General features: G+C 41.8%; 1 protein-coding gene across 46 annotated transcripts in view; it reads left to right on the top strand.

Moving 5' to 3' along the window:
• Positions 1–1264: 1264 nt before the first annotated feature.
• Epb41l5 (erythrocyte membrane protein band 4.1 like 5) overlaps positions 1265–25234 on the top strand; it is a 116292-nt gene continuing 92322 nt past the window's right edge. For 6 of the 46 annotated variants that reach the window (XR_015635189.1, XR_015635190.1, XM_087580581.1 and 3 more), the window contains exons 1-3: positions 1275–1442; positions 6197–6378; positions 16304–16408. Coding sequence is in view for 38 of the 46 variants with exons in the window: in XM_087580581.1 (XP_087436707.1) it covers positions 6199–6378; positions 16304–16408 (285 nt within the window). In the remaining 8 variants the exon portion in view is untranslated. 46 annotated transcript variants of the gene reach the window in all.

The following is a 25234-nucleotide window of genomic DNA, read 5'->3' as shown; positions in this document are numbered from 1 at the left end:
GCAATTAAACATGTTTCGAACCCAGGACTTCATGTACTACAAGAACTGAGCTATACCCTACAGCATTTGCTTTTTCCTTTTGAGATGGTGTTATGTAGACTGATCTCATGTTTCTGGGCTTAAGTGATCTTTCTGCCTCAAGGGCTATAGCCACAAAGACAACAGGCACACTTTACCATACAGGCTTGACCATGAAATAACTTGTTTAATGATGACAGAACCAATGCTGGTCCTGAACTCACTACTCAGCCCCCACAGGGCTTTTGTCACTGTGGTTGCCTCTCCGGACTCCTGTCTGTCTTCTTTATCGGCCTTATCTCCAGGGCCTACAGCAAGGTAGACATTTTGATAAACTATCTGAAGAATGAATGAATGGAATGTCGCCCTGCCACTCAGGGCCTCCCTTCCTGACCATAGTGCCTTGAGCATCATCTGTTATTTCCCTTCCCTAGCCTTGTTTTCTCCTGGGCCTTATCACCACTTGACACATATTTGTTTGTTCTCTTTCTCCATTACAGACTAAAGGTTACTTTAATCGCCAGGATTTGGGGGGAGGGGAGCAAGGAAACATTTAAATAAATGCTGGATCAACTAATAAACAATTGCTTAAGAGAAATACAGATATACCAGACCACATTAAAAGTAGAAATATTGACTCATTTTTGCTGGGCCAGGAATTGGATCCATGACCTTGTATATGCGAGTCTAACACCCTACCACTAAACTGTATCCCAAATCGAATGTTTCATTTTCAAATTATATTACAAGGAAAGTGAAAATTTCAAAATGTAAAACCAAGGGCCATGGAGATGCTCAGTGGGTAAAAGTGCTTGCTGCCAAGTGTGAAGGTCTGAGTTAGGTCTTCTGCACCCACATGATAGGAAGAGAGAACCAACTTCTGCAAGTTGTTCTCAGAGACAAGGACTGTGGAATATGATTACCTGACCCACACACATAAACACAGAAACCTTTTTTTTTTTTTAAAGACAGGATTTCACTATGTAGTCCTGGCTGACCTGTAACTCACTAAGTAGACCTGGCTGGCCTCGAACTTATAGAAATCCACCTGCCTCTCCCTCTGTCTCTGGAGTGTTGGAATTAAAGGTGAACTGCACTTCTTTATTTCTGTCGGCCCCACCTGGTATTGCCAGCTTAAATTCAGCCTCAGGAGGACGATTTCCGGGGCGGTGCCATTGCCCCTTTAAGAGCAAAGCACCCCGCCCTTCGGGGGCGGAGCTTAGATGGGACTTTAAGGGGCGTGCCCACGGGCGGCCGGGGTCCTCCGGGGATTAGCGCAGGGTGGGCTCGCGCCTTGCGCCGCCATTTCTCGGCATCTCTGGAGACCTGTTCTTTCCTCCTGCCGGCTGGGCGTCTCTCTCCTAGGTCGCGCGACCCGCTCACCGTGGTCTCCGTCTCTTCACGGTGTTCACCACCCAGTACAGGTAAGAGTTTGGCCCCGGGTGTCCAGTTGGCTCTTCTCACGGAGCGGAGACTGGACCATGCGGGGTGGGCGGCCGGGCTCCCCCGGGCGACGCCGCGGGCTGGGAGGGGAGTGGCGGCGTTGGCCAATGGGGCTGGGCGCTGAGTTTCGGGCGATACTGCGCGGTGGCTGCCTAGGGCCGGGCGCGTTGCCGGGGTCCCGCGCTTCGTGGAAGGAACTCTGATCACCCCTGACCGCTGTGTAGCCGTGGGATTAGGGGAAGGTAGCCTCGCTTATCACCTCGCCAGGATCGTGAGCAGACATCTGACGGGACGTACAAGCTAGCTGGCAGTCGAGTGAAACTTGGGAATCCTAGAAGGCAGGTGCGTTCCCGGGAACCGCCGAGGCCGAGGGAGCTCCCCGCCCCGATGCGTGGCGCGCGCCGGGTAATGATGGGTCCTCCGGTGGGTAGGAGATAATCGTGTCCGTCTCTGTGGTTACTCTAGTCTCCCGGGTTCTGCGTTAAGAGCGAGAAGACTCCAGTCTCCGAAGTTGTTTAGCAGTAGTTCAAAATTACTAGTAGTGGTTTTTTTTCTCTCTTAATTAGAAATAAGCCCACCAAGAAACTAAGAATGTAATTCACAACTCCGCTAACCCCACTTGCAGCAAGAACTGAGCACTGAGCACTACTGACCGCAGTGGGTAACTTGTATTTGTCTCGCTAAACTCTTGGGATCACTGTTATTTTTCTTTTCCTCCCAACCCCCACTTCGTTCTTTTTTGCTTTCTTTCGATACTGGGAACCTAACCCGGGTTCTGGAGCGCGCTAGGCTGAGCTAAATCACAACTGTTTGTTGCATTGTTAAGATAACTTGTTTGGAAAGCGATGTTTGTAATATTCCTGCGTTTAGTTTCACAGTTACATTTTCTTTTGCGGGAATAACTGGATGAAAGATACTGATAACTTTAGGACATTTTCTATAGTTTTCAATATTACTGTTTAAAAAAAATTCAGTGGCTTGACTGGAGATACCATGTGGTAAAGTGTGGGTACCCAGGGTTCAGGAGGTACTGAGTCTTTCATTATCCTCTTTTAGAATTTGCATATATATATATATATATCCATTTTCTAATGTATCATTTTGCTCTATCATATTAGTTTTCTTATTACTTATTTCTAGTATGTAATATGTATCATAGCAACTTTGCCACCATAGCTGTTTGATCAGTAAACAAGTCAAACTAGGTTCCTGTCCTTGTGGGGGTGGGAGGATAGCCAGTAAAAAGAAGTTAATTAAATATTTAATTACAGTTTCTTTCCATGTTATAAAGAAAAGTCTGCCAACTAACAGGGCCATCTAATCTGGCCACAGGATCTGAGAAAATAAAATTTCATGTGTGAATATAGAGCTCACTCTCAAGAGGGAGAAGAATGGCAGATGGATTGCACAAAGATTTCCCTAGGAAGACAGAACCACTAGTAAGAAAGTTCTGGAACTAGATATTTGAGCTGAGCAAAGCGCTGGAGCTAAGAGCACACAGCTCCAGAGAGGTCCAGGAGGAGGAGCCTGGGTTGTTAAAGATTTAAAAAGGAATCAGATTTGTGGAGGCTGATAATCCACCATCTGCAGCAATGACCAGGATTGGAAACAGGTGGGGTGAAGGAACAGAAATATGGGGACACTTTATTATTGCCTAACCCTCAAGTTTGTTTGTTTGTTTTTTAATATTTAAAAACTTAAGCAATACATACTCTTATGACCTCTGGTTAACTCTTCACAGAGAGAACCTCCCTTAACTCATCTGCATTTTGTAGTTTCTATATGTGTGTGTGTGAATGGATGTGGACTATATCTCAAAGTGGAATAATATTATTTCACTTTTCTATTAATTTGATTTTCATTTATTTTTCTATAATTTAATTTTCACTCTAAGATAGGTTTGGTTTGTTTTAAAACAAGGTATCACTATGTAACCTTGACTGGCCTGGAACCCCATGTTTACAAGGCTGGCCTCCAACTCAGAGATCCATCTGCCTCTGCCTCCCAAGTGCTGTGATGAAAGGCCTGTGTCGTCCCCACCGGCTAATTTGTGCATCTTTTAAATCAGTAGGCCAGGAAAAATTTTTGTTCCTGCAACTTAGAAATAGAATTGCTACATGAAATTATGCAATTTAGTAATTTAGTATTTGTTCAAATAGCACAGTGTATGAAAATGTATATAAGCATTGGAGATCCAACCAAGGACCTTAGCCGTTACAGTCTTGTGTGCCTGCGTGTGTATGTGAGAGAGACAGACAGAGAGACAGAGAGCGTGTGCGCATGCAGTAGATGTCAGAGACAGCCTATAGGAGCTGGTTGTCCTACTGCATACAGGGCCAGGCCACTTTTCTGGACTTGTTTGTGCAGTGCTAGAGGTCTAATCTAAACCTTCCAGTCTGCTAGGTGCATACCTCTTTTTTAACTTTCTCTTTTTACTTTTTTGCTTTTTTGTTTGTGAAAGTGTCTCAAGTCTCCTCACTTGGCCTACAACTTTTTTGGTGGCGAAAGATCATTTTGATCTTCCTGCCTCTGCCTCCCCAAGTGCTAGGATTGCAGAATGTGTCATCATGCCTGGCTTCTGTCTCATTTTTCAGTTTAGATTTTCTTGTCTGCTATTGAAATCCATCTTTAATCATGGTGCCACTGTTGGGACACTTGCAGAGTTGCTTCTCTATTTCCAGGCTTTCTCAAGGGCCTTTACTCACTGAGCAGTATTACCAACCATATCTTTGTTTTTGTTGTTTTTGTTTTAATGCAGCTCAAGCTAACCTGAAATTGGCATGTATATAGGTTTCCTAGAACTACGTACATTCCTACTGTGACCTTCCAAGTGCTGGAATTACTTTAGTAAGCTTCTGCATTCTCATTTGGGATGTCCCTTTTCATGTCACCCATTTTCTTCTGTTGGGTTGTTTATCTAGTTACTATGGTTTTGTGTTGGTATCTTCTGGAGGGCCAGTGTATAGCAGGCAAGCACTCCATCACCAAGCTGTATCTCTGAAGAGACGGATGATTTGTATTAACTCTTTGTTAAACTACAGTTTTAGCCTTCAAAATATCTTTTCAGAAATTGTTTAAAACTCCCTTGTCCTATTACTCTTTGTCTTTTGATACTTTCTCAGTTTTTTGCTTGAAACATATTTTATTTCATGCTATCATGGATCTGTGAAAAGAACTTGCTATCATGATATTGGGTTTTATTGTTCAAACTAACAGTAATCTAAAAGGTGCTTTTCTGTAGATAACTTAGAGTAGTTTTTGACAGCACCAGGATAAGGTGACAGTAGAAAAGCAATTTGGTAGTTTCTTAGGAAATGTGGTTACAGTGCATTTGGAATATTGCTTTCTTCTAAAAGACTTCTTTAATAAAATTAAGCATATATAAAAATCAGAAGGAAAATAAGGATTATACTCTCAAGGTACTTACAATAAAGTAAAAGAATAAGTCTCTGATTATAATAAGAGGTTCAGCATCAGGATGTGTTTCTGTGAGTGTGATGGAACTGAGTCAAAAGGAAGAAGTAGGAGTTAATTAAAATAGAACATCAGAACACTGGAGTCCACAGGCAAAGGAGGCCAAGCACCTATTTAAAAGCTACCTGCAGAGAGCTGTACAGCTGGTGAACCTTGAAGGCTAGTTGGCTATCCCAGATTTTTAGTTATTTCCTGGGGCTAATATCTGTAGTACACATTGTAAAATACTATTATAAAATATATTTGGTCGTTTTTCAGTTCATGGGTATTCAAGTTTTAATATAGTAATATGATCTTAAAATTACCCTTTTGAAAAGAACAGATCAATAGCCCTATCTAGTTAAAATAATAACTTAATTTGGAGGCTTTGAAAAACCCAGCAGTGCCTGGAATTTTGCTGCCTCCTCTCCCAGGCGTCTGCTTTCCTGTGTTCCTGTTGCTCTTTTGACACTGTGTCTAGCCTCTGCCTGGGAGCACCTCCGCTTGTGGTGGTTACTGTAGAGTTGTGCTAGAGTATCCTGACAATTCCAGTTATTTGTCTGCTCTGCCCATTTCCCTTTTTCTGCATTTTTCCCCTGGAATTAATAATTGTCTTTATGTGTACTTAGCTATTGTTTGCTTTGCTCAAGTCTCTTAGTTGTAAAGCTAAAGACACTAGATTGATGGAGGAACTGTGAATGGTGTTGGCATTGCATATGTTTCCTTCCAATCTTGTATTTAGTATTTTCCATTATAATGTGCAATATTTTTATATATCTAGTAGCTGTTTAACTGTTTAACTTTAATGTTCTTAGTATAACTTTAAGAATAAAACTTAGTTTAAATTTATTTGAACTTTACTGAAATAGATAATTACTTGTATTTTGAATGCTCAGTTTAGAAAAAAAGCAAAACTCAGAATCTACCTCTCTGGTGTCTGGCACCTTAGGTACTACTTACGGACCCCAAACACTTGATGAACAGCGTGAGGGACTGCTTTCTCCTGCTAGATCAGCTCCGTATAAAATAAGACACCAAGTTTGAAGAGCTGCAAGCATTCATCTATATTAATAGGTGTTTTAAAACTTCATGTTAAAATCTAGCTTTAAAAGTGATTTTTGAAATGAAAATTGAATGTATTGTATTCAACATTTTGATGTGAAAAGTAATGTGTTTCAACTTTTTCAAATTAACACCGATAGCCTTACTAGATCCCACCATTAATTTGACTACAGGTTGCTGCTTTTCCTTGCTATCACTTTCACTGATTCTGTACTGGCAGAAATGCTTAGCTTCCTACGAAGAACGCTTGGCCGCCGGTCTATGCGCAAGCATGCTGAAAAGGAGCGACTCCGAGAGGCGCAGCGTGCTGCCACACACATTCCTGCGGCTGGAGATGCCAAGTCCGTCATCACATGCAGGGTGTCCCTTCTGGATGGTACAGATGTTAGTGTGGACCTGCCGGTAAGTAGGACTTTATTAGTGTGTGAGGTCACTATTGCCTGTGCTGGCTGGGTGCTCGGTGGGATAGGGTGAATATGCATGAGGCACAGGGGCCGTCATGGACATGGACAAGTGACTGTAAGCCCAGGGGACCTGGAGTTAATGTCAGTTGCAGGAAACATTGCTTGCTAAGGCAGTTGCTGATGTGAATTAAGTCTGTTCATGTCTACATGCGCGCGCGCGCGCACACACACACACACACTCGCGCGCACACACACACACACACACACACACACACACACACACACACACTCGCACTCGGGTGCCTGTTTATAGATGGGATCACAAGCTCAGATTGGCCTTGGATTTGTGAATTTCCTGCCCTAGCTGCCAAGTGTGGGAGTACAGTTGTGTGTGCTGCCTTGCTGGGTTTAAGTTTCAGAACTATTTACAGATACTAAATCTCTTTGTTCTGTTTTCAAAGAACAAAGTCTTTGTTCTGTTTCAAAGACTTGACAAAACTATAAATTATGTGATTTTGATATGAGTTTCATTGGATAGTTCCTGATGTCTGCCATCCCTGTTAGCATTTTACTAAAATTCAGTTTGAAGAGTCTCTTTGGAAGGCTCTCTGTCTTTGATATGCAGTTGAATCCATTCTGAAAGGCCTAGGATGCAGAGGTTGAAACAAGCATTGGGTAGTCTGCTCAGGTTTGCGCTGTCTCTGTTTTTGTTGGTGGTGGTTTGTTTGTTTGTTAGTTAGTTTGTTTTTGAGACAAGGTCTCGGCATGTGATCCAGGCTTTTATCACCGCCTGAGTCCTGGCTCGAAGGTGTGCCCACTCCACCCAGCTCCCCAGCGGTGTGCAATTCCTCATGTGTATGCTTGTTATCCATAGAGACACTGGCTTGTACATTTTTAGAGTTTTTGAATTTGTAAATGTTAAGACATCCATTTTCTTCCTGTAAGGGCTTGTTGAGGTTTGGTGAGCTATTCCAACATGAGATACTTAGTAAGGTTAATTTTCATATTTTTTTTATTTGATAGGAATCTCGAAGAGTTTTTTTGTGTATTAGTCCATTAAAGTATCATTAAATATTTAGTGGAAAGCCTGAGATTGTTGTGTGAGAGCCTGCAAAAAAATGTATTACCTAATGTTTGAAATATGAAGCCTTAGGGTTGTTGATGGGTAGGCTGTACTGAGAGAGTCTGAAGGGCAGTGTGGGGTAGAGGAGAAAGGTCTCAGCCTCCAAGCAGCCGAGCAGCAGCTGTTTACTCACTGGTGGAGAATGCTCATCAGTTCTACACACATCACCAATCAACTGTAGCGACACAGTCACAGTTTTAGATCGGACCTCTTTGGGAACAAAACCATGGCCTTTAACAACGGTTTTTGAAGATTTATTTTGAGGATTTTGCATACATTTGTGATCAGTTGATTTATGATAAGGATACTAATACTGTTCAGCAGGAAATTTTTTTCTCCAACAAATGGTTATACCTACAGGCAACAGAATAAAGTTGAACCCTTTTTTCATACTACATAATAAAAATTAAAATAAATCAAAGACAGAAACATAAAAACCAAAACTGAAATTTTAGAAGAAAATGTAGGAATATTTATTTTCTTAGATAATGACATCAATATAATGAGTAACAAAAAGGAAAATATCAGACAAATTGGACTTAATCAGGATTTGAAGTGTGTGCCCCTCAAAGGGTTCCACTTAGGTAAAAGATTGTACAACATAATAACAGGAAGTACTTCAAAAGTAAACATCAGATAAAGAACTTGGATCTAGAATATATAAAGAACTGTTGCAAACCAATGAAAAGAGAACTCATTTTAAAAATAAGCAAAAGATCTAAGTAGAAATTGTTTAGTTAGGACATATAAAATAGATAAGAACAAATATAAGAGAATTCAGAATCAGGCGAATCATAGTTTAGTGGCCAAGTGTGTGCCGTCGTGTATGAGGCCCTGACTTTAAGCCCCATTGTCAAAACCCAGAAAACAAACCACAATAAAATACTTATTCACAATCAGGATGTCTCAAAAGTCAGACAATAGCAAGGTAGAGAAACCAGGACCCTCTAAGCCTAAGATTGGGGAATGTAAAGCAGCTGCTTTGGAAAACAAGCCTGTAGCTAGTCATAGGATAGAGCATTGTTATCTTGTGACTAAGTGTTTCACTTTTCAAAAGAAATTTTAATTCCATGAGAATTAAAAATGGGGACTTGTTAGCAGCATTGTTTCTAATAGCAGAGGATATCAGGATGTATAGGTAAAGTCAAGTTACTACCCATAGAGAAATGAAATACTGACATCTATACAAAGTGTCACGGGGCTAGAGAGATGGCTCAGCAGTTAGGAGCACTGGCTGCTCTTCCAGAGGACCCAGCATTCCAAGCTGTCAACTGTCTGTAACTCCACTTCCAGGGGATCTCTCTCTCTCTCTCTCTCACACACACACACACACACACACACAGAGAGAGAGAGAGAGAGAGAGAGAGAGAGAGACAGAGAGAGAGAGACAGAGAGAGAGACAGAGAGAGAGACAGAGAGAGAGAGAGAATTAACACCAATGCAGGTAAAAAAAAAAAGTAATAAATTGTTTTTAAAGAAAAACCAGTCACAACCACATGTTTTGATTTTTTTTTTTTTTTAATAAAAGCCTAGAATAGGAAGAGCTATAGAAATGCAAAAGTAGATTAGAGGTTGCTTGGGGCAGATAGATTCCTGGGAGCTGGCAGAGAGGCGATATAAAGTAATAGTTGTGGGATGGACTTTGTCTTAGAGGTAATGAAATGTGTACTAAAATCCAGTGACTTTCGTATTTCTGTTGTTTTTGACACAGTGTCTCACTAGGCAGTCCTAGCTGGCCTGAAACTCACTATATATAGACCAGCCTAGCCTCAAACTCAGACATTGCCTGACTGCCTCCCAAGCACTGAGATTAAGACTTTGTCTTAGAGGTAATGAAATGTGTACTAAAATCCAGTGACTTTCGTATTTCTGTTGTTTTTGACACAGTGTCTCACTAGGCAGTCCTAGCTGGCCTGAAACTCACTATATATAGACCAGCCTAGCCTCAAACTCAGACATTGCCTGACTGCCTCCCAAGCACTGAGATTAAGTCTGTGACACCAGGCCTAACCTAAATTATATCCTTTTAATGGGTGAATGGGATATGAGCTACATTTCAATTAAGCTTTTTTTTTTTTTTTAACTTCCACCCCTCAAAACAAAAACAACAAAACAAAACACACTTTTTGGTTTTGGGTGTTGTGTTTTTGTTTTGTTGCCAGGGAATATGAATATAATGACATTTAGTTGTAATTATAGATGATAGACTTGATTTGGAAAGAAGAAAAGCTAGGAAGCACTAAAGCAGTGCAGGTACAAGGAGATGTGAGGTCACAGAGAGAGGAATGTTTCCTTAGCACAGGAGGGCGGTGAGGGGAGGATGGGGGTGAGCGTGCTGTGGACCAGGTCACAGTCATGGGTGGGAATTCTGAGACTTCTCTGTCAGCTGTCACAGTGGGAAACAGTGGGAGTGGGGAAAGGCACTTTGGTGGGCAAGTGTGTTCGCTGGTCGGGTTAATCAGTGGTAGTTATGTTGTTTGGAATTTTCTATACTTTTGGACATAGTAGCTGCTTTTAACACATTAGTTGTTTGAGCAGGTGCATGGAGGGAAAATGAAAGGTTACCAGCTAGAAAATGGCTGAGCAGGGAAACTCTTGAGTTTGTTTCCAGGGATAGGAAAATTGTTCCTTGGGAATTGGCTTTATATATGCAGACAAAGGAAGAATGTTCTGGCAGAAATAAATACCTTTACTGAGGGAAAGGAGGCTGATCGAAGCCTTCGGGACAGGGGAGATGGCTCAGCGGTTAAGAGCACTGGCTGCTCTTCCAGAGGTCCTGAGTTCAATTCCCAGCAACCACATGGTGGCTCACAACCATCTGTAAAGGGATCTGATACCCTCTTCTGGTGTGTCTGAAAATAGCTGTAGTGTACTCATATAAATAACATAAATCTAAATAAATGAGTGAGTGAGTGAGTGGGTGAGTGAGTGGGTGGGTGAGAGAGTGAGTGGGTGAGTGAGTGAGTGAGTGGATGAGTGAGTGAGTGGGTGAGTGAGTGAGTGGGTGAGTGAGAGAGTGAGTGAGTGAGTGGGTGGATGAGTGAGTGAGTGAGTGGGTGGGTGAGTGAGTGAGTGGGTGGGTGAGTGAGTGAGAGAGTGGGTGAGTGAGAGAGTGGGTGAGTGAGTGAGTGAGTGAGAGAGTGGGTGAGTGAGTGAGTGGGTGAGTGAGTGGGTGAGTGAGTGAGTGGGTGAGTGAGTGAGTGGGTGAGTGAGTGAGTGGGTGAGTGAGTGAGTGGGTGAGTGAGTGAGTGGGTGAGTGAGAGAGTGGGTGAGTGAGTGAATGAGTGAGTGAAAGAGTGGGTGAGTGAGTGAGTGAGAGAGTGGGTGAGTGAGTGAGTGAGTGAGAGAGTGAGTGGGTGAGTGAGTGAGTGAGTGAGAGAGTGAGAGAGTGAGTGAGAGAGTGAGTGAGTGGGTGAGTGAGTGAGTGAGTGAGAGGGTGGGTGAGTGAGTGAGTGAGTGAGAGGGTGGGTGAGTGAGTGAGTGGGTGGGTGAGTGAGTGAGTGGATGAGTGAGTGAGTGGGTGAGTGAGTGAGTGGGTGAGTGAGTGAGTGGGTGAGTGAGTGAGTGAGAGAGTGGGTGAGTGAGTGAGAGAGTGGGTGAGTGAGTGAGAGAGTGAGTGAGTGAGTGGGTGAGTGAGTGAGTGAGTGGGTGAGTGAGTGAGTGAGCGGATGAGTGAGTGAGTGGGTGGGTGGGTGAGTGAGTGGGTGAGTGAGTGAGTGAGTGGGTGAGTGAGTGAGAGAGTGGGTGAGTGAGTGGGTGAGTGAGTGAGTGAGTGGGTGAGTGAGTGAGTGGGTGGGTGGGTGGATGAGTGAGTGAGTGGGTGGGTGGGTGGATGAGTGAGTGAGAGAGTGAGTGGTAATGATCATCTTAGTGTATAGCAACAGTAAATTATAATCCACTCTGAGCTCCAGGCAGGTGATCGCACATTTCCACCCACCCAAGTTCTCTGGATTTGCAAATGAAAGACGCATGGCTGTACATGGAGCCTTTATATTTTAATATGCTTAACTAGCTCAGAAGCTGGACTTCTCTTTAAACCCACGTGGCTAACCCACTTTGCCCTCTGATGTTCCTGAGTTATACTTGCTAGATCTACATTTTATCTCTGCTATCCCAGACCCAAGTGGGGGAGTGGATCATGTAAGCACCAACCAAATCCCCAACATTAATGTCCCTGGAATAGAATGTGAAGGGAGGACGGGTCTGACTGAGATAGTGGCCTGGAGTCATTTGTTAAGTAGAAAGAAACTAAGTAGTAGTTCTAGGATAGAGGCAGCTGGTGTGGATTTGTAGTGGCCTAGAACTGTGCAGGTCAGTGTCCCACTCTGTCTACTTGGTATTATCTTAGGTTGTCTATTGCTGTAATAAAGCATCATGACCAAAAGCAACTTGGGAGGAAAGTAATTATTTGCCACACAATTTAACAGTCCTTCAACAGAGAAACTCCAGGCAAGAATCTAAAAGGCAGAACCTGAAGCAAAGTCCTGCTTACTGACTTGCTCCTCCTGGCATTTTTAGCCTGCTTTCTTATACAAATAGAACCCAGAACCACCTGCCCACAGTGGACTGGGCCCCACAATATTAATCATTAATCTAGAGGACCAGTGCCTTGTTCAGACCTCATCAGCTTTTTTCCCCCAGTAGATAGAAATTAACACAGAGAACCACAGCTGGACAGTGTACAGAGAGGAAGACTTCTAAATGAGATATCTTCACCAGACCCCTCCCCTCCAAGCTTGGGGATCTGTGCAAGAAAGAGTGGGGGTTGGAAAGAGGTGGTGGATGACACCAAGCAAACAATATATTCTAGCACAGCAAGACTGATGAGGGGTGCACATATGAACTCACAGAGACTGTCGCAGCATGCTTAAGACCTGTACTGGTTCAAGTCAGTAAGGTGCCAGCACTGAGAGGGGGACATGAACAGGAGGTCCCACCCCTGACCAGAAAACTATTTGCAACTGAAGACAAGCTGAAAAAGAGAAAATCATTTTTTTTTCCAATGGCGTGTCACTGGGCATGTCAACTGCCCTGCAGAGTAGACTCACGAGCCAACAAAGCAAACCCCCCCGGGGGGTTGTTACACCTTTGTGTTGTTGACATTTGATTTTGTTTTTAGTGTTGTTGGAAAGAGAGAACAAAGTTGGGTAGTGGGTCTGGAAGGAAGTGGGGGGGAGAAAACATGTTGCATCTCGTAGGTACCTATGCCTGCTCATCTTACTCTTGCTTGACTCCTGTCTGTTTCTGCTCTCCGTGCCACCAAAGACTCAGGACCCCCTCCTATCTTTATTTTGTTTGCACTGATAGTGGCAAAGCTGCATTTGTTCTTTTAGGCTCAATTTGAAATAAAACCCCTGAAGCTATTGGTACTTTGAGGCAGTCATTCCTTTACAGTCATTCCTTTATTGCAAAAATAGCACTTGTGGCATGTTTGTTATGTTTAAACTATTGTTCTTGGATAATAAACCTTTAGTTACTCTGACATTATGAACTAGGTTTGTTAAATATCCATGCTATTCCAACAGCCAGATTATTTTAAGAAATTCTGTTTTAGATGTAGATTTGTTTTAGATTGGGCATCACTGGCTTAAGGAATTTGAAAATGCCCATGTCTGCGTTATTGGATCGTTCCAATTGGCTTCTTACTAAAGAAGGTAAAACACATAACCTTCATACATACAAGAACTGGCTCTTGCTCTCTCTGTCTTGCAGAAGCCCATCCTCTCTAGGGCACAGCTATCATACTTCAGAAGGCAGGGACTGATACTTGGACAGGAGGGGGTCAAATATTTTAAAGACGGTGGTGGTGGTGGTGGTGGTGGTGGTGGTGGTGGTGGTGGTGGTGGTGGTGGTGGTGGTGGTGTTGTTTCTGGAACAAATGCAGAATGTTGATAGAATGTGAAATTAAATCTAGAAGTGTAATCTAGAATTGGCGTAATGGAAGTTGGACACTTTGGTGCATTGGGAGTTAGGGGAGAGGATCAAGAGTTTAAAAACATTTTGGGCTCCCTTTTTTGTTGATGGCACTTTATAAAATAAGCATAATTGTTACTTTTTATATTTGTTAACAGTGAGACCAGAGAGGTAGCTCAATAGTTAAGAGTGTATACTGTTATAGAGGACTCAAGTTCGATTCTCAGCACTGTATCAGAAAGCTCACAGCAGCAGAGGGGTCCACTGCCTCTGCCTTCACACACACCTACATTTACATGTACAACATCCCATACCCAATCAAAAAAGGTATCTTTGTCATGCCCAATAAACTACCGTTCCCTTCCTTCCTTCCCAGTTTGTAGACTGTTGAGACAGCAGGCTTGTTCTGTTTGCCTATTCAGTTTCAATGTTTATGGGTTAAGAATCTGACACATTGGGCTGGAGAGATGGCTCAGTGGTTAAGAGCCCTGGCTGCTCTAACAGAGGTCCTCAGTTCAATTCTCAGCAACCACATGGTGGCTCACAACCGTCTGTAATGGGATCCAATGCCCTCTTCTGGTGCATCAGCAACAGGGTTCTCATACACAAAATAAATAAATCTTTTTAAAAAGGGGGAATCTGCCACATTTTTAAAAAGGGGGAATCAGTCCACTCTGCTTCAGCTGTGCTGGACTTGTCCCTGATGGCCTTTGCCCTTCCAGTGTAAGGACTTTGCATTTCTGTAGGGAACTGCTTCCTGTATTCATAGTTCATTGAAATTTTTCTTGCTTAAAAGAGTCTTCCTATTTGAATACTATCTCCCATTTATTTTTCATCTTGTCCTTATATTTAACGACATTATAATTATTTTCTTAAGGACAAGTGCCCTCTTGTTTTGTTCTTCTGTGTAGTTCTGTGTAGTGGCACATTGTAACTGCTCTATTAATATTTGTTAAATTAATCAAAGAAATTAGCAGTATTTGAAATAGAGCTTTAATATAGAATACAGATTGATCCCCAAATGAAGTTAAAATCATCCTCAATCCCAGATTCCTTCATGAGACATTTGGCTCTATTGGGACACAAAAGGAATTTCTGATTTCCTGCTTAAGACTAGCCCATGAAGGAATGTTTATAAAACCTAGGAAATAAATGCGAATATTAGCAAGAGTTCTGGTTCACACCCCCTATTATTTCTTCCCTCTCTCCTGTGTCTTTCTCCTCTGCCTCTTCTGCCCTGTCTGTTGGTCTCCCTCCCTCCCTCCCTTCCTCTCCCTCATGCCTGGGATAGGCATGGGGTTATCCTGACTGCAGACTAGAGTGTCCCTGGAAAGAAAGATAACTGAAGAAAACAAAGTTTGAATACACGTCTTGTTCTCACCCTTCCATGCCCATTGTGGTCTTGATCTTTAGTGTGTGCCCTCCAAGGGGCTCTGTAGCAAAAGAAGCTTGGGACAAAAGGCAGGCTGTGGTGCCTGTTAGCATAGCAAAAGGGGTGCTGGCCCCTTGCTCCCTCTCTATCACCAGTACCTGTTCCAGAGCCAGGATGCCAGCCTCTCAGCGCTTCTCACCCTGCCCTCTACTCTAGGCTTAGCTCACAGGGCTCCCTTCCTTCAGCTTCCCACTCCCTTATAGCCTGAGGTTCAAGCTCTCCACTTGCTCGTTTGATCTCCTCTGCCTGCACTCTTGGGCTTCATCTCTCTCCTCTTTTCTCATGGCCAGCTAGTCTGTTGACCATGTTTATTTTATTAATCTTTCTGCTCTGGACTCTTCCAGATTCTTCTGCCTGTATTCTCCCTTACATACTCTGCTTAACCATACCTTGGAGCTGTCATACCGTCTATTTATGTATCCTTGCCTCATTCTAGAACCCCCTAACCTGGACAGAGTTCCTTCCCTATTACATGGCACCCAGTTACAGTTGGAGGAATGTCCCTTCTAGGGACGGGAGTGGATGGATCGCTGTCCTTAATGCTGTGCTGTATAAAATGCAGCAGGTATAATGGTGTGGGAGGGAGCACTCAGTGGACTGCCGCGGTTCCCCTCAGGTGAGCCTCAGGACTCACCATTTAGAATGGAGAAGGTTTATTAGTGGAAAGGTAAGGGGACCTGGAAAAGGAGTAGAGGCAGAGAAAGGAATTCTTGTTGAAAGATAAGTGATTAACTGATTTTGTGGTTCTTAGGGCTCTCTTCTCTAGGATCCTACCCAGCCTGCATCAGAGCTAAATGAAGCAGTCATAAACTTTAGGGTTAGATTGTTTTTTCTCGTTATATTTAGTCTGGAGAGGGTAACTTCCACTCCTGAAATACAGAGACAAGTACATAGAAGTATCTCAGAAGTCAAAGATGACAAAAACTACATTACAGATCATCCTCAGGCAAAGGCAGGTAAAGTCAGGAAGGTTAACATGGGAAATAAGAGCAGTGGCTTATTATATCCCCGTGGAAGGATACATTAGGTGGGAAAGTATAATTAAATAGAAAATACAGGGAGTGGAATTGGGGATTGCACATCAAGAAGAAATTTGGGCTGGAGAGATAGCTCAGTGGTTAGGAGCACTGACTGCTCTTCAGAGGCCCTGAGTTCAATTCCTAGCAACCATATGGTGGGTCACAACCGTCTGTAATGGGATCCACTGCCCTCTTCTGGTATGACTGAAGAAAACAACAGTGTACTCACATAAAATAAATAAATAAGTCTCTTTTTTAAAAAATGAAGAAATTGGTGAGGTTGTATATGGAAATCTTCCAATTGGAGGAAAAAAAGCATTTAAGAAAATTTAGAAATAAGTGGAAGACTAAAAGAAGTACTTTTTCTCTCTAAGATCAGAAATAGGACAATGACCCTGCTTAAACCACTTATTAATTCATCTTCTTGCCATTTCAGAAAAAAGCCAAAGGACAGGAGCTGTTTGACCAAATTATGTATCACCTGGACTTGATTGAAAGTGACTATTTTGGTCTGAGATTCATGGACTCAGCCCAAGTAGCAGTGAGTATCTTTTGGAAATTCTGTTATGACTACAGAAATAGCAATTTTCAGATCATGGACTAAGTGCTTAAAAGCTAAAATATACTCAATGCTTTCTTTATTTTTGTGTCATTTCCTATAGCCTGAAACACAATCTTTATCTTATTTTACTTGTTGGTTAAAATAGGGTCTTGCTCTGCAGCTGGGCTGGCCTAGAGCTTGACACTCTTACCTTACCTAAGCCTAGGATTAGAGTTGGGTCCACTATACTGTGCAGTTCTTTACTATCACCTGAAATAATTTTTTACAAAAAGATCTGGCCCTAATCTGACTTATGAAAGCACATTTTTGAATATGAGGTTTGGAAATCTATCTAGGGTGCTATGAACCACTGTGTAAAGAATACTAATACTGGAGTCTTATTTGCTCTTAGACAATTGATGTTAATTTCTACTTTATAAAGCCAGCAGACAAGCATCTCTAAGGCTTCTTTCAGATCTATGATTCTGTGTCTATAAAAACTATTTGTGCCTTTCAGATGAGCTAACAGAGTAGGAAGTTGGAAGCTATTCAAAGAACTTAGTGCTATATTATGATTTCACTGAGGTGTGTGTGAAAGAAAGTAGGTGATAGGGTTGAGAGGGATTAGTGGTTATCCTTAAAACTGACTATCAAAATTGTTAAGTAATACTTGGAATACTTATTCTTCAGTAATTGGAATTGGATCTTTTGCAAGCAGATTATTTTTGTTTAAGAAAGTTTTTTTAAATATTTATTATTTTTATGTTGGGGGCATGTTTTTCTACATGTATGTCTGAAGTCAGAAGAGGGTAGCTGATCCTCTGGGACTGGAGTTACAGATGGTTGTGAGTCACCATATAAGTACTGGGAAGCAAACCCTGGCCCTCCACAAGAGTATCCAGTGCTCTGAACTCTCTGTCTCTTGTTTCAGAAAATTCTATGTAGAAAAATCGTATAGGATTCTTTAGAATAAGATAGACTGAAGCCAAGAAGAGTTAGCGCTGGAGAGATCTCAGCAGTTAGAGCACTGGCTGACTGCTCTTCAGTTGGATCCATGTTCAATTCCTGGTCCCCACATGTCTATAACTCCAGTCCCAGGGGGCCTAACATCCTCTTCTGGCCTCTGAGCACTGCACTCACTTGGTTCACAGACATAAATTGAGGCCAAGACCAATACATAAAAATAAATAAAATCTTTAAAAAAAATATAAGAAGTTATTGTGATAACACTTTGGTAGAAGTAATAGTAGTGATGATGGTGGTGGTGGTGGTGATGATGATGCTGATGATGGTGATGGTGATGATGATATAGGCAGAGAAAGCAAAAAGAATAAGGGCATCCAGGTATTGCATGTGCGCAAGCACATACATACATGCACACCCCCCAGAACTCTGAGACTATGGGAAATACCTACAGATCTCTTCATATGTATACACATATATCTAAAGTGGACAGCAAAATATAAGGATCCAAGGTATTAATGTATTATACTTTAGTCATAACCATGTGGCATGTTCATACACCTAAAACTAATGTACTACATTTTAATTCATTAGTATTACCAAGCAGTCCTAAATGTGTATGATGCCTATTGAATAATGGAGTCATCATAGAGATAACCAAAATTAATAAGTAGATTGGTTACATTTATTTTTCTGTATGTATGTATATATAGATAATTGTTTGGTTTTTTGTTTTTGTTTTTGTTTTTTTTAAACAGTCTCACCTTTTATTCCTGGCTGTCTTGGTATTCTCTATGTTGACCAGGTTGGCCTTAAATTCAGAAAGAGCTGTCTGCCTCTCCCTCCAATATACCAGGATTAAAGGATTAATATTCCTTACTAAAGACTTTATTTCATTCAGTCATTTTATAGTTGCATACACATTCAATAATTTCATAGTTGGAACAGTCTCAGATGCACACAACAGCCATAAGAATGATTCAAATATCATTTGAAAGTTGGAGGGTAAGATGTCCCATCATCCTTAAATTCTTTCATGTATGCTTTCTATAAACAAGCATGGTTTATAATTTCGTTCCACCATCAAACCCAGCAATTGAGAAATCTTCACCATCCAGTCTTTATTTTAGTCAATAGAGTTGTCTCTAGAATGCCCTCGGTAGCCCCCGAGGTCTGGTCAGAACCTGTTTTGCTTAGTTGTCATGTCTCTAGTTGCCTTTAATCTGAGACACTGTGCTTCTGTGGCATTTTTATTTTCATGACTTCGAAGAAACAAACCGGTTACTTTGCATGCTGTCCCTTTCTGTGGATTCTGCATGCTGTCCCTTTCTGTGGATTCATTACCTGCTGAAGTAGGTTCATTTTAGAGTTAATCCTGTGTTCCATTCTGTCCTACCCCAATTAGTGACACTAACTTTATCACTTAATGACATAGTGTGTCTTCCAAGCCTCATTTGTAAGTCACTTACTTTCCCCTTTGTATTTTTTTCATACATCCCAAACTCTACTGTGTAGGTGAGCTAGCCAGCATCTGTGAAGCTCCTGCCTCTGCCTCTCAAGCACTGAGATTGCAGGTGTGCACTGCGTGCTCCGGTTTCCATTTTTCCCTTTGTAGTTAATTGTTTATTAACAGTTTCTCTGAGACTGTTCCCCATCAAGCTATTTGTAAATAGATTCCTATTTCATTCAGTGTCCTGCTGCTGTCCTTTATTTTGATGCTCACATTTTCCCAGTTTGGTCAAATGGGAGCTACTTCAAAGTATCTTCATGTTCATTTAACATGAATATGTCATTCTTTGTGCACTATCTTACTTTATGCCCAAGGAAATGTTCCAGGTTCGTCTGGTATTTCCACCTCAGTCCTGGAATTAGCAAGATGTTTAGCAAGCATGGTGATAGGATTTGAGAGCATAAGTTCACAGTGATTTCCATATAGAGATGTATAGTGGGTGCCATGCAATGTCTATTAAGTCTAATTTGAGTCAGATACTACAAAGGTTTTCACCTTCTATATTTGTAATAATAGTTCTCATCTATGGAGATGCCTACTGGAATTCCTTGACTTAAGATGGAGTATGTCCTAATAAATCTATTGTAAATTGAAAATGCTATAAGTTCAAAATGCATATATCTATGGAATATATCATTCTGAGCAATCTGTGATTGCCTACTCAGCAGTCATAGCTGAGCGCTGGAGTGAATGGCAGAGTCCTGGCTGTTTATCACATGATAAGCAGCCCTGGAACTGAAACTCTTGACTCACTGCCACTGTCTCTCAGCCGAGAAGGTAATGCTACTTGTATTATTCGTCTGGGAAAGCATCAAAAACAGAATGTTTCTGTTAAATGTGTGTTCCTACTACACACCTAAAAAATTGTGGCTGTGTAACCAAACCTGATCAGTCGCTCCATTCCCCTTGTGCAAATGCTGACTGAATTCAAGCCACTGAATTATTCCTGGACTCTTTCTCTGGGGAGGAAGTAGAGCTCATGTACTGTAGTGTTCAGTTGTCTCGCATACTGTAGCACAGTCGTTAGGGAACGCCTTCGAAGTTGTCTACTCTGGAGATAGTGTTTGACAAGGAAGATTAAAAGGCGTGCCTGAGGAAAACAGTTGATTTCAGCTAGGGGCGCCATAGCATTTTTTTGTCAAAACGAGGCCACTTTGAAAAATCGAGATGTATTTTTCATGCTATAAAATTTGCCACTTTAGATTTTATAATTTTTTTTATCACGTTCAGAACTATGCAACTATTACTGCCAGTTTCAGAACACTCCATCATTCCTTAAAGGAGCCCTGGATATGTTACCACTTGGTTCTTATTAAATGTCTCCAATACTTTACTTTGGCAAGTACTGTATTTCTGTCCATATTGATTTACTTATTTTGAAATTTTTATATATTTAGTGTTTTTGTTCTTATTTTTTATGTGGTTACAGCCTTTCTTGTCACAGTGTTCAAAGCTAGTGTTTGTTGTACTTGATCCTGTGCTGTAGCTGGGCGACTTAGGACTGACTGCTCCACGCTTTGCGTGTTCAGCAATGGATGTGCATTTCCTTTGCTTCCGTTTGACTGTTATGGATGCTGCCGTGACCATCAAGTCTCAGTTCTCCAGGTTATGCACCAAATGGTGCATAGAAAGGATTGGGTTAATCTGGTAACTGTTGACATTTCTGTAGAAAATTCAAACTTTCCCATAGCAGATGCACCATTCTACATCCCCACTAAGTGCATGAGATTGCAGTGTTACATGGTGACTACACTGGCTCACCTTCCCACAACAAGGTAGAAGGGGTCCCCCCACTTTGGTGATAGCCATTCTTTCTGGGGTGAGAAGGGGTCTCAACTGTAGCTCTGATTTGTCTCTTCCTGAGAAGCCTAAAGAGGCTGACTTGTCAGTGTACTTGCCAGCTGTGCTTTTCATTTGAAAAGTGCATTTTCATTTCATTTGCCCATTTTCTGTGTAGACTGTATTCTCTTAGGTGTTTGATCTCTTATGCTCCAGATACTGGTCCTCTTGGAGATGAGTAGCTGGCAAGGTTCCTACCGTCCTCTTGCCTCTGGTGATTGCTTCTTTCACATTACAGGAACTTTTAATTTTATGTTTTGGGTTTAGGGTGCGTGTGCGTGCGTGTGTGTGTGTGTGTGTGTGTGTGTGTGTGTGTGTGTGTGTGTCTCGAGTGCACATACACGACAATTTAGGGAGTTGGTTTTTATCTTCTGCCCTTTTGGGGTGGCATCTCTTTTGATTCTGCACTGCAGACATCCTTGGGGCCAGTTGGCTTTTCTGTCCTCCCCAGTTCGCTGTGGCCGTGTTAGCACGACAGATGCATACCCCCGCATTGGGTTTGTGGGTTGCTTTGCTTTGTTGTTTCGTCTTTTAATCTGGGTTACAGGGTTTAAACTCAGATCCTCGGATTTATATAGCAAGCATTTTTACCTATTGAGCCATTCCTCCCAGCCCCAAGTGTGATCTTTAACAAGTTGTTCTATTCTAGTTGCAAGTCCTGAGAGGTTGTGCATCCGTGCTCATCACGGAGTTCTTCCTGGTTTTTTGTTTTGTTTTGTCTGTTGAGTCCTTACCTGGTTTGATTATCATGGCAATACTGGCCTTGTAGCAGAGAATTGGGAAGCATTCCTTCCCTTTGATTTTGATCATTGATGTTGGTTATCTTTAAAGTGAGTATATTTGGTACTGGGCTTTGTCCTAGTCGGGAATTTTTATTACCATATCTTAAATATTGTTTTTAAGATTTAATTTATTTGATGTATATGGGTGTTTTTCTTGTATATAGGTTTGCATACTATATGTGTACATTGCCTACAAAGGCCAGAAGAAGGCATTAGACCCCTTGTAACTAATTATAGAGAGATGTTAGCTGCTGTGGCAGTGCTGACAATTGAATGTGGGTTCTCTGGAAGAGTACTCAGTGCTCTTAACCCCTGAGCCATCTCTCCAGCCCCTCAATATTATTCTTGTTCAATCTCTAGGTTTAATTTTGGTAGGTCATTTGTCTTGGAGGTTATTCTTCTTTCTCTCTCTCTCTCTCTCTCTCTCTCTCTCTCTAACTTACAAGTTTTCAAAATGGACGTCTGCAGTATTTCTTGTAATTTGTCTCTGGTATTATAAATATAACTTATAATTAGTAGTAGTTTAGCCTGTGGCTCACCAATAACTGCTTATCCTTCCAGGGAGCCATCTCTTTGTTATGTTAATACTGTTTTTTTTTTTTTATTACTACTTCATTAATCTCAGTTCTTGCTGAGTTAGGTTTGGCTTTCTTACTGGTTTTTTAAGACCTTGAGGTGCACCATTAGGTCATTGATCTCTCTGATTTCTTAATGTTTAAAATATCTACTTTCATTTTATGTGAGTGCCTGCATTTATGTATGAGCAAAGGATATGTGCCTGAGACCCCTGGGGTTACCTTCTGTAGGTACTGGGAACTGAAGCATTATGAGTGAGAAAGAGGCTGACTTAATACCTGAACCATCTCTCTAGCTCCAGTGTATGCACTTTAATACTTTCCTTGTTGCTGTGACGAAGTACCTTAGAAAAGCACCTTGTGGAAGATCTGTATCCTTTCCTGACCTCCACAGGTACAAGCATGCATGTGGTGCACATAAGATAGGCAAGACAGAAACACAAAAAGAATAAGTGTATTTTTTAAGGTGATTTACATACTTAGATCACCTATATTTTAGACATGAATTTGACAGTTTACAAAATTTTAACAAAGATACCTTGAAAATATTTTGTAATGGCTGGTCTAAGTCTTTTGAAATATTTAGGACAGACTGTTAACTCTAAGGAAAGCAGTCACTAAGGAAGTGTTTCTTAGCATCTAGACTAAGCAGAAGTGTTTTATTTTATTACAAATCCTCTTCTCTCTCTCTCTCTCCCTCTCCCTCTCTCTCTCTCTCTCTCTCTCTCTCTCTCTCTCTCTCTCTCTCTTTCTCTCTCTGTGTGTGTGTGTGTGTGTGTGTGTGTGTGTGTGTGTGTGTGTGTGTGTGTCTTTTTTTTTCAACAGTTCCTAGAGTAGTTTGAAATGTTAAAAATGCCTCTGCTTACAGAGCTATTTCTTGCGAAGGCTGTTTTGAAAGATAGCTAACATTTCTGTGTTTTACACGCCCTTTGCCCTCTCAGCAGTGGTGGGAGCTTCTTCAGGCACTCAGAGGCTGGGCTCACTGAAGCACTGCATGCACACTATTTGGATGGAGGGCATGGAGTTTGTGTGTGTGTGTGTGTGTGTGGTTGTTGTTGTTGTTGTTGTTTTAGAAGCTTCCTAGGTGATTCTTTGGTTAGTTGTACCTGTTATTTTTATGATTATATATTATCTTTTAAGATATATGAGTAAATTTTTATTCCATAACCAGATGCTGAGAGTGAAAGGAGAGACAGCTTTCTATATTGTTTGTTTGTTTGTTTGTTTGTTTGTTTGTTTTTTTGGTTCTTTTTTTCGGAGCTGGGGACCGAACCCAGGGCCTTGCGCTTCCTAGGCAAGCGTTCTACCACTGAGCCAAATCCCAAACCCCTTCTATATTGTTTTTAATATCTTAGTTTTTAGTATCAACTAAACTTTAAAACTAGAAAGTCAGAGGGAATTATTTTTTTCTAAAGTTTGAGTTTTGCCCCCGGGAATCTGTGTCTGCATGCTTTCCGTCTTGATCTTCTTAGCACTGGAAATGTAACTCTTCAGACCTGGTTTAGGAAGCACATCAGCTCCTGACTCTGAGCTCTGAGCTTTCTAGTCCCTGGCCATGGAATGCAGAGGAGAGGAAAGAAAACAGACTTGAGAGTCCATGAACATGAGCTCAGACCTCCCTCATAAGAGTGGTGACCAGGACTCCCCCAGCTCCTAAATTGCATTTTCGGTGTGTTTGTTTGAGTTGTCCACTGAAGTGGAGCTACAGGACTCCATAGTGAAGACCGAGATTACTGTACTGTGTGGTGTACACCTCCAACCTGTCTCTACCGGCAGAACTTTGTATTAATGGTAGGCCGTTGGTAAGAGTAGAAAAGTGTAGTCAGGAAGATAGTCTTTCGGTTTTTGTTTGTTTTTATACTTTGTGTCGTGTGTTTACCTACATGTGACACACATGGGAAACTCAAGGGCAAGTTGGAGGAGTCTGTTGTCTCTTCCACCGTGGTCCTAGAGATTAGACTAGCCTTGCCTGCAGATGCCCTTTCCTGCTGAGCCATCTTAATGCTCCTGAAAGTAGCCTTGAATAGATCAACCAGGAAGAGGTTTCTACGCCTGGGCATGATTTTAGTTAAGTGCTCTGTTTCCTTCTCTTATTTCCTCAGTGTAATGAATTGGCCGAGCGTTGTAGAGTGTTCCTTTAATCCCAGCACTAAGGAGACAGTGACTCTCTGAGATCTAGGCCAACCTGGTCTACATAGCAAGTTCCAGGCCAGCCGTGGCTATAAACTGAGATCATATTGCAAAAGAGAAAGAGGAGTAGGAGGTGAGGTCTTAAGTAGCCTGTTAATTTATCAGTGTAATGTTAACTGTTCTTCAGATATAGACATGCAAGATGGTTCTTCCAGTTTGGAAAAGTTGAGAAGGAATCACATGAAACCATACTCGAGGAAGTGCATATAGTTTATAGTGGATAGATCTTGGAGAGAGAGAGACAGAGAGAGACAGAGAGAGACAGAGAGAGACAGAGACATGTGTGCAGGTGTGTGTGGAGGCCAGAAGAGGGCATTGGCTCCCTGGAGCTGGAGTTAAAGGCGAAGCACCTGACGTTGGTTCTGGGAATTGAACTCGTTCTCTGAAAGAGAAGCAGGTACTCACAACAGCTCAGACAACCACATATATCTGCACCATAGCAACTGAGTGCAGATAACTGCCTCCGCTTTTTAATATTACTGCCCCAAACGTGACTATATTATCTATTATCAGATGTATAATAAAGGTCTATATTATTCTTTGAAACAAATGTGTTTGTTGCAGAGTAAATTGAAAATATAAGAAAGCAGAAAAATATCATTAGTTATCTTCTTTTAAATACTTTTTGCTCGCTGGAGAGATGGCTCAGTGGTTAAGAGCACTGATTGCTCTTCCAGGAGTCCTGAGTTCAATTGCCATCAACCATCATGGTGACTCACACCATCTGTAAAGGGATCTGATGCTCTCTTCTGGTGTGTCTGAAGAGAGCAACAGTCTACTTAGATACATAAATAAATCTCTTTAAAATACACTTTCTGCAGTTTCTTTTATGTGTGTGGGTGTTTTACCTGCATGGATGTCTGTGCGCCGCATGTTCACAATGCCTGTAAAGGCCAGAAGAGGAAGTCACATCCTCTAGAACTGGAATTGCATTAGGCTGTGAGCCACTTTGTGGATGCTTGGGAGT

The sequence above is a fragment of the Rattus norvegicus genome, chromosome 13 (assembly GCF_021556685.1).
Source record: "Rattus norvegicus strain SHRSP/BbbUtx chromosome 13, alternate assembly SHRSP_T2T, whole genome shotgun sequence".
Classification (NCBI taxonomy): domain Eukaryota; kingdom Metazoa; phylum Chordata; class Mammalia; order Rodentia; family Muridae; genus Rattus; species Rattus norvegicus.
This window is presented reverse-complemented; position numbering and strand designations above follow the sequence as displayed.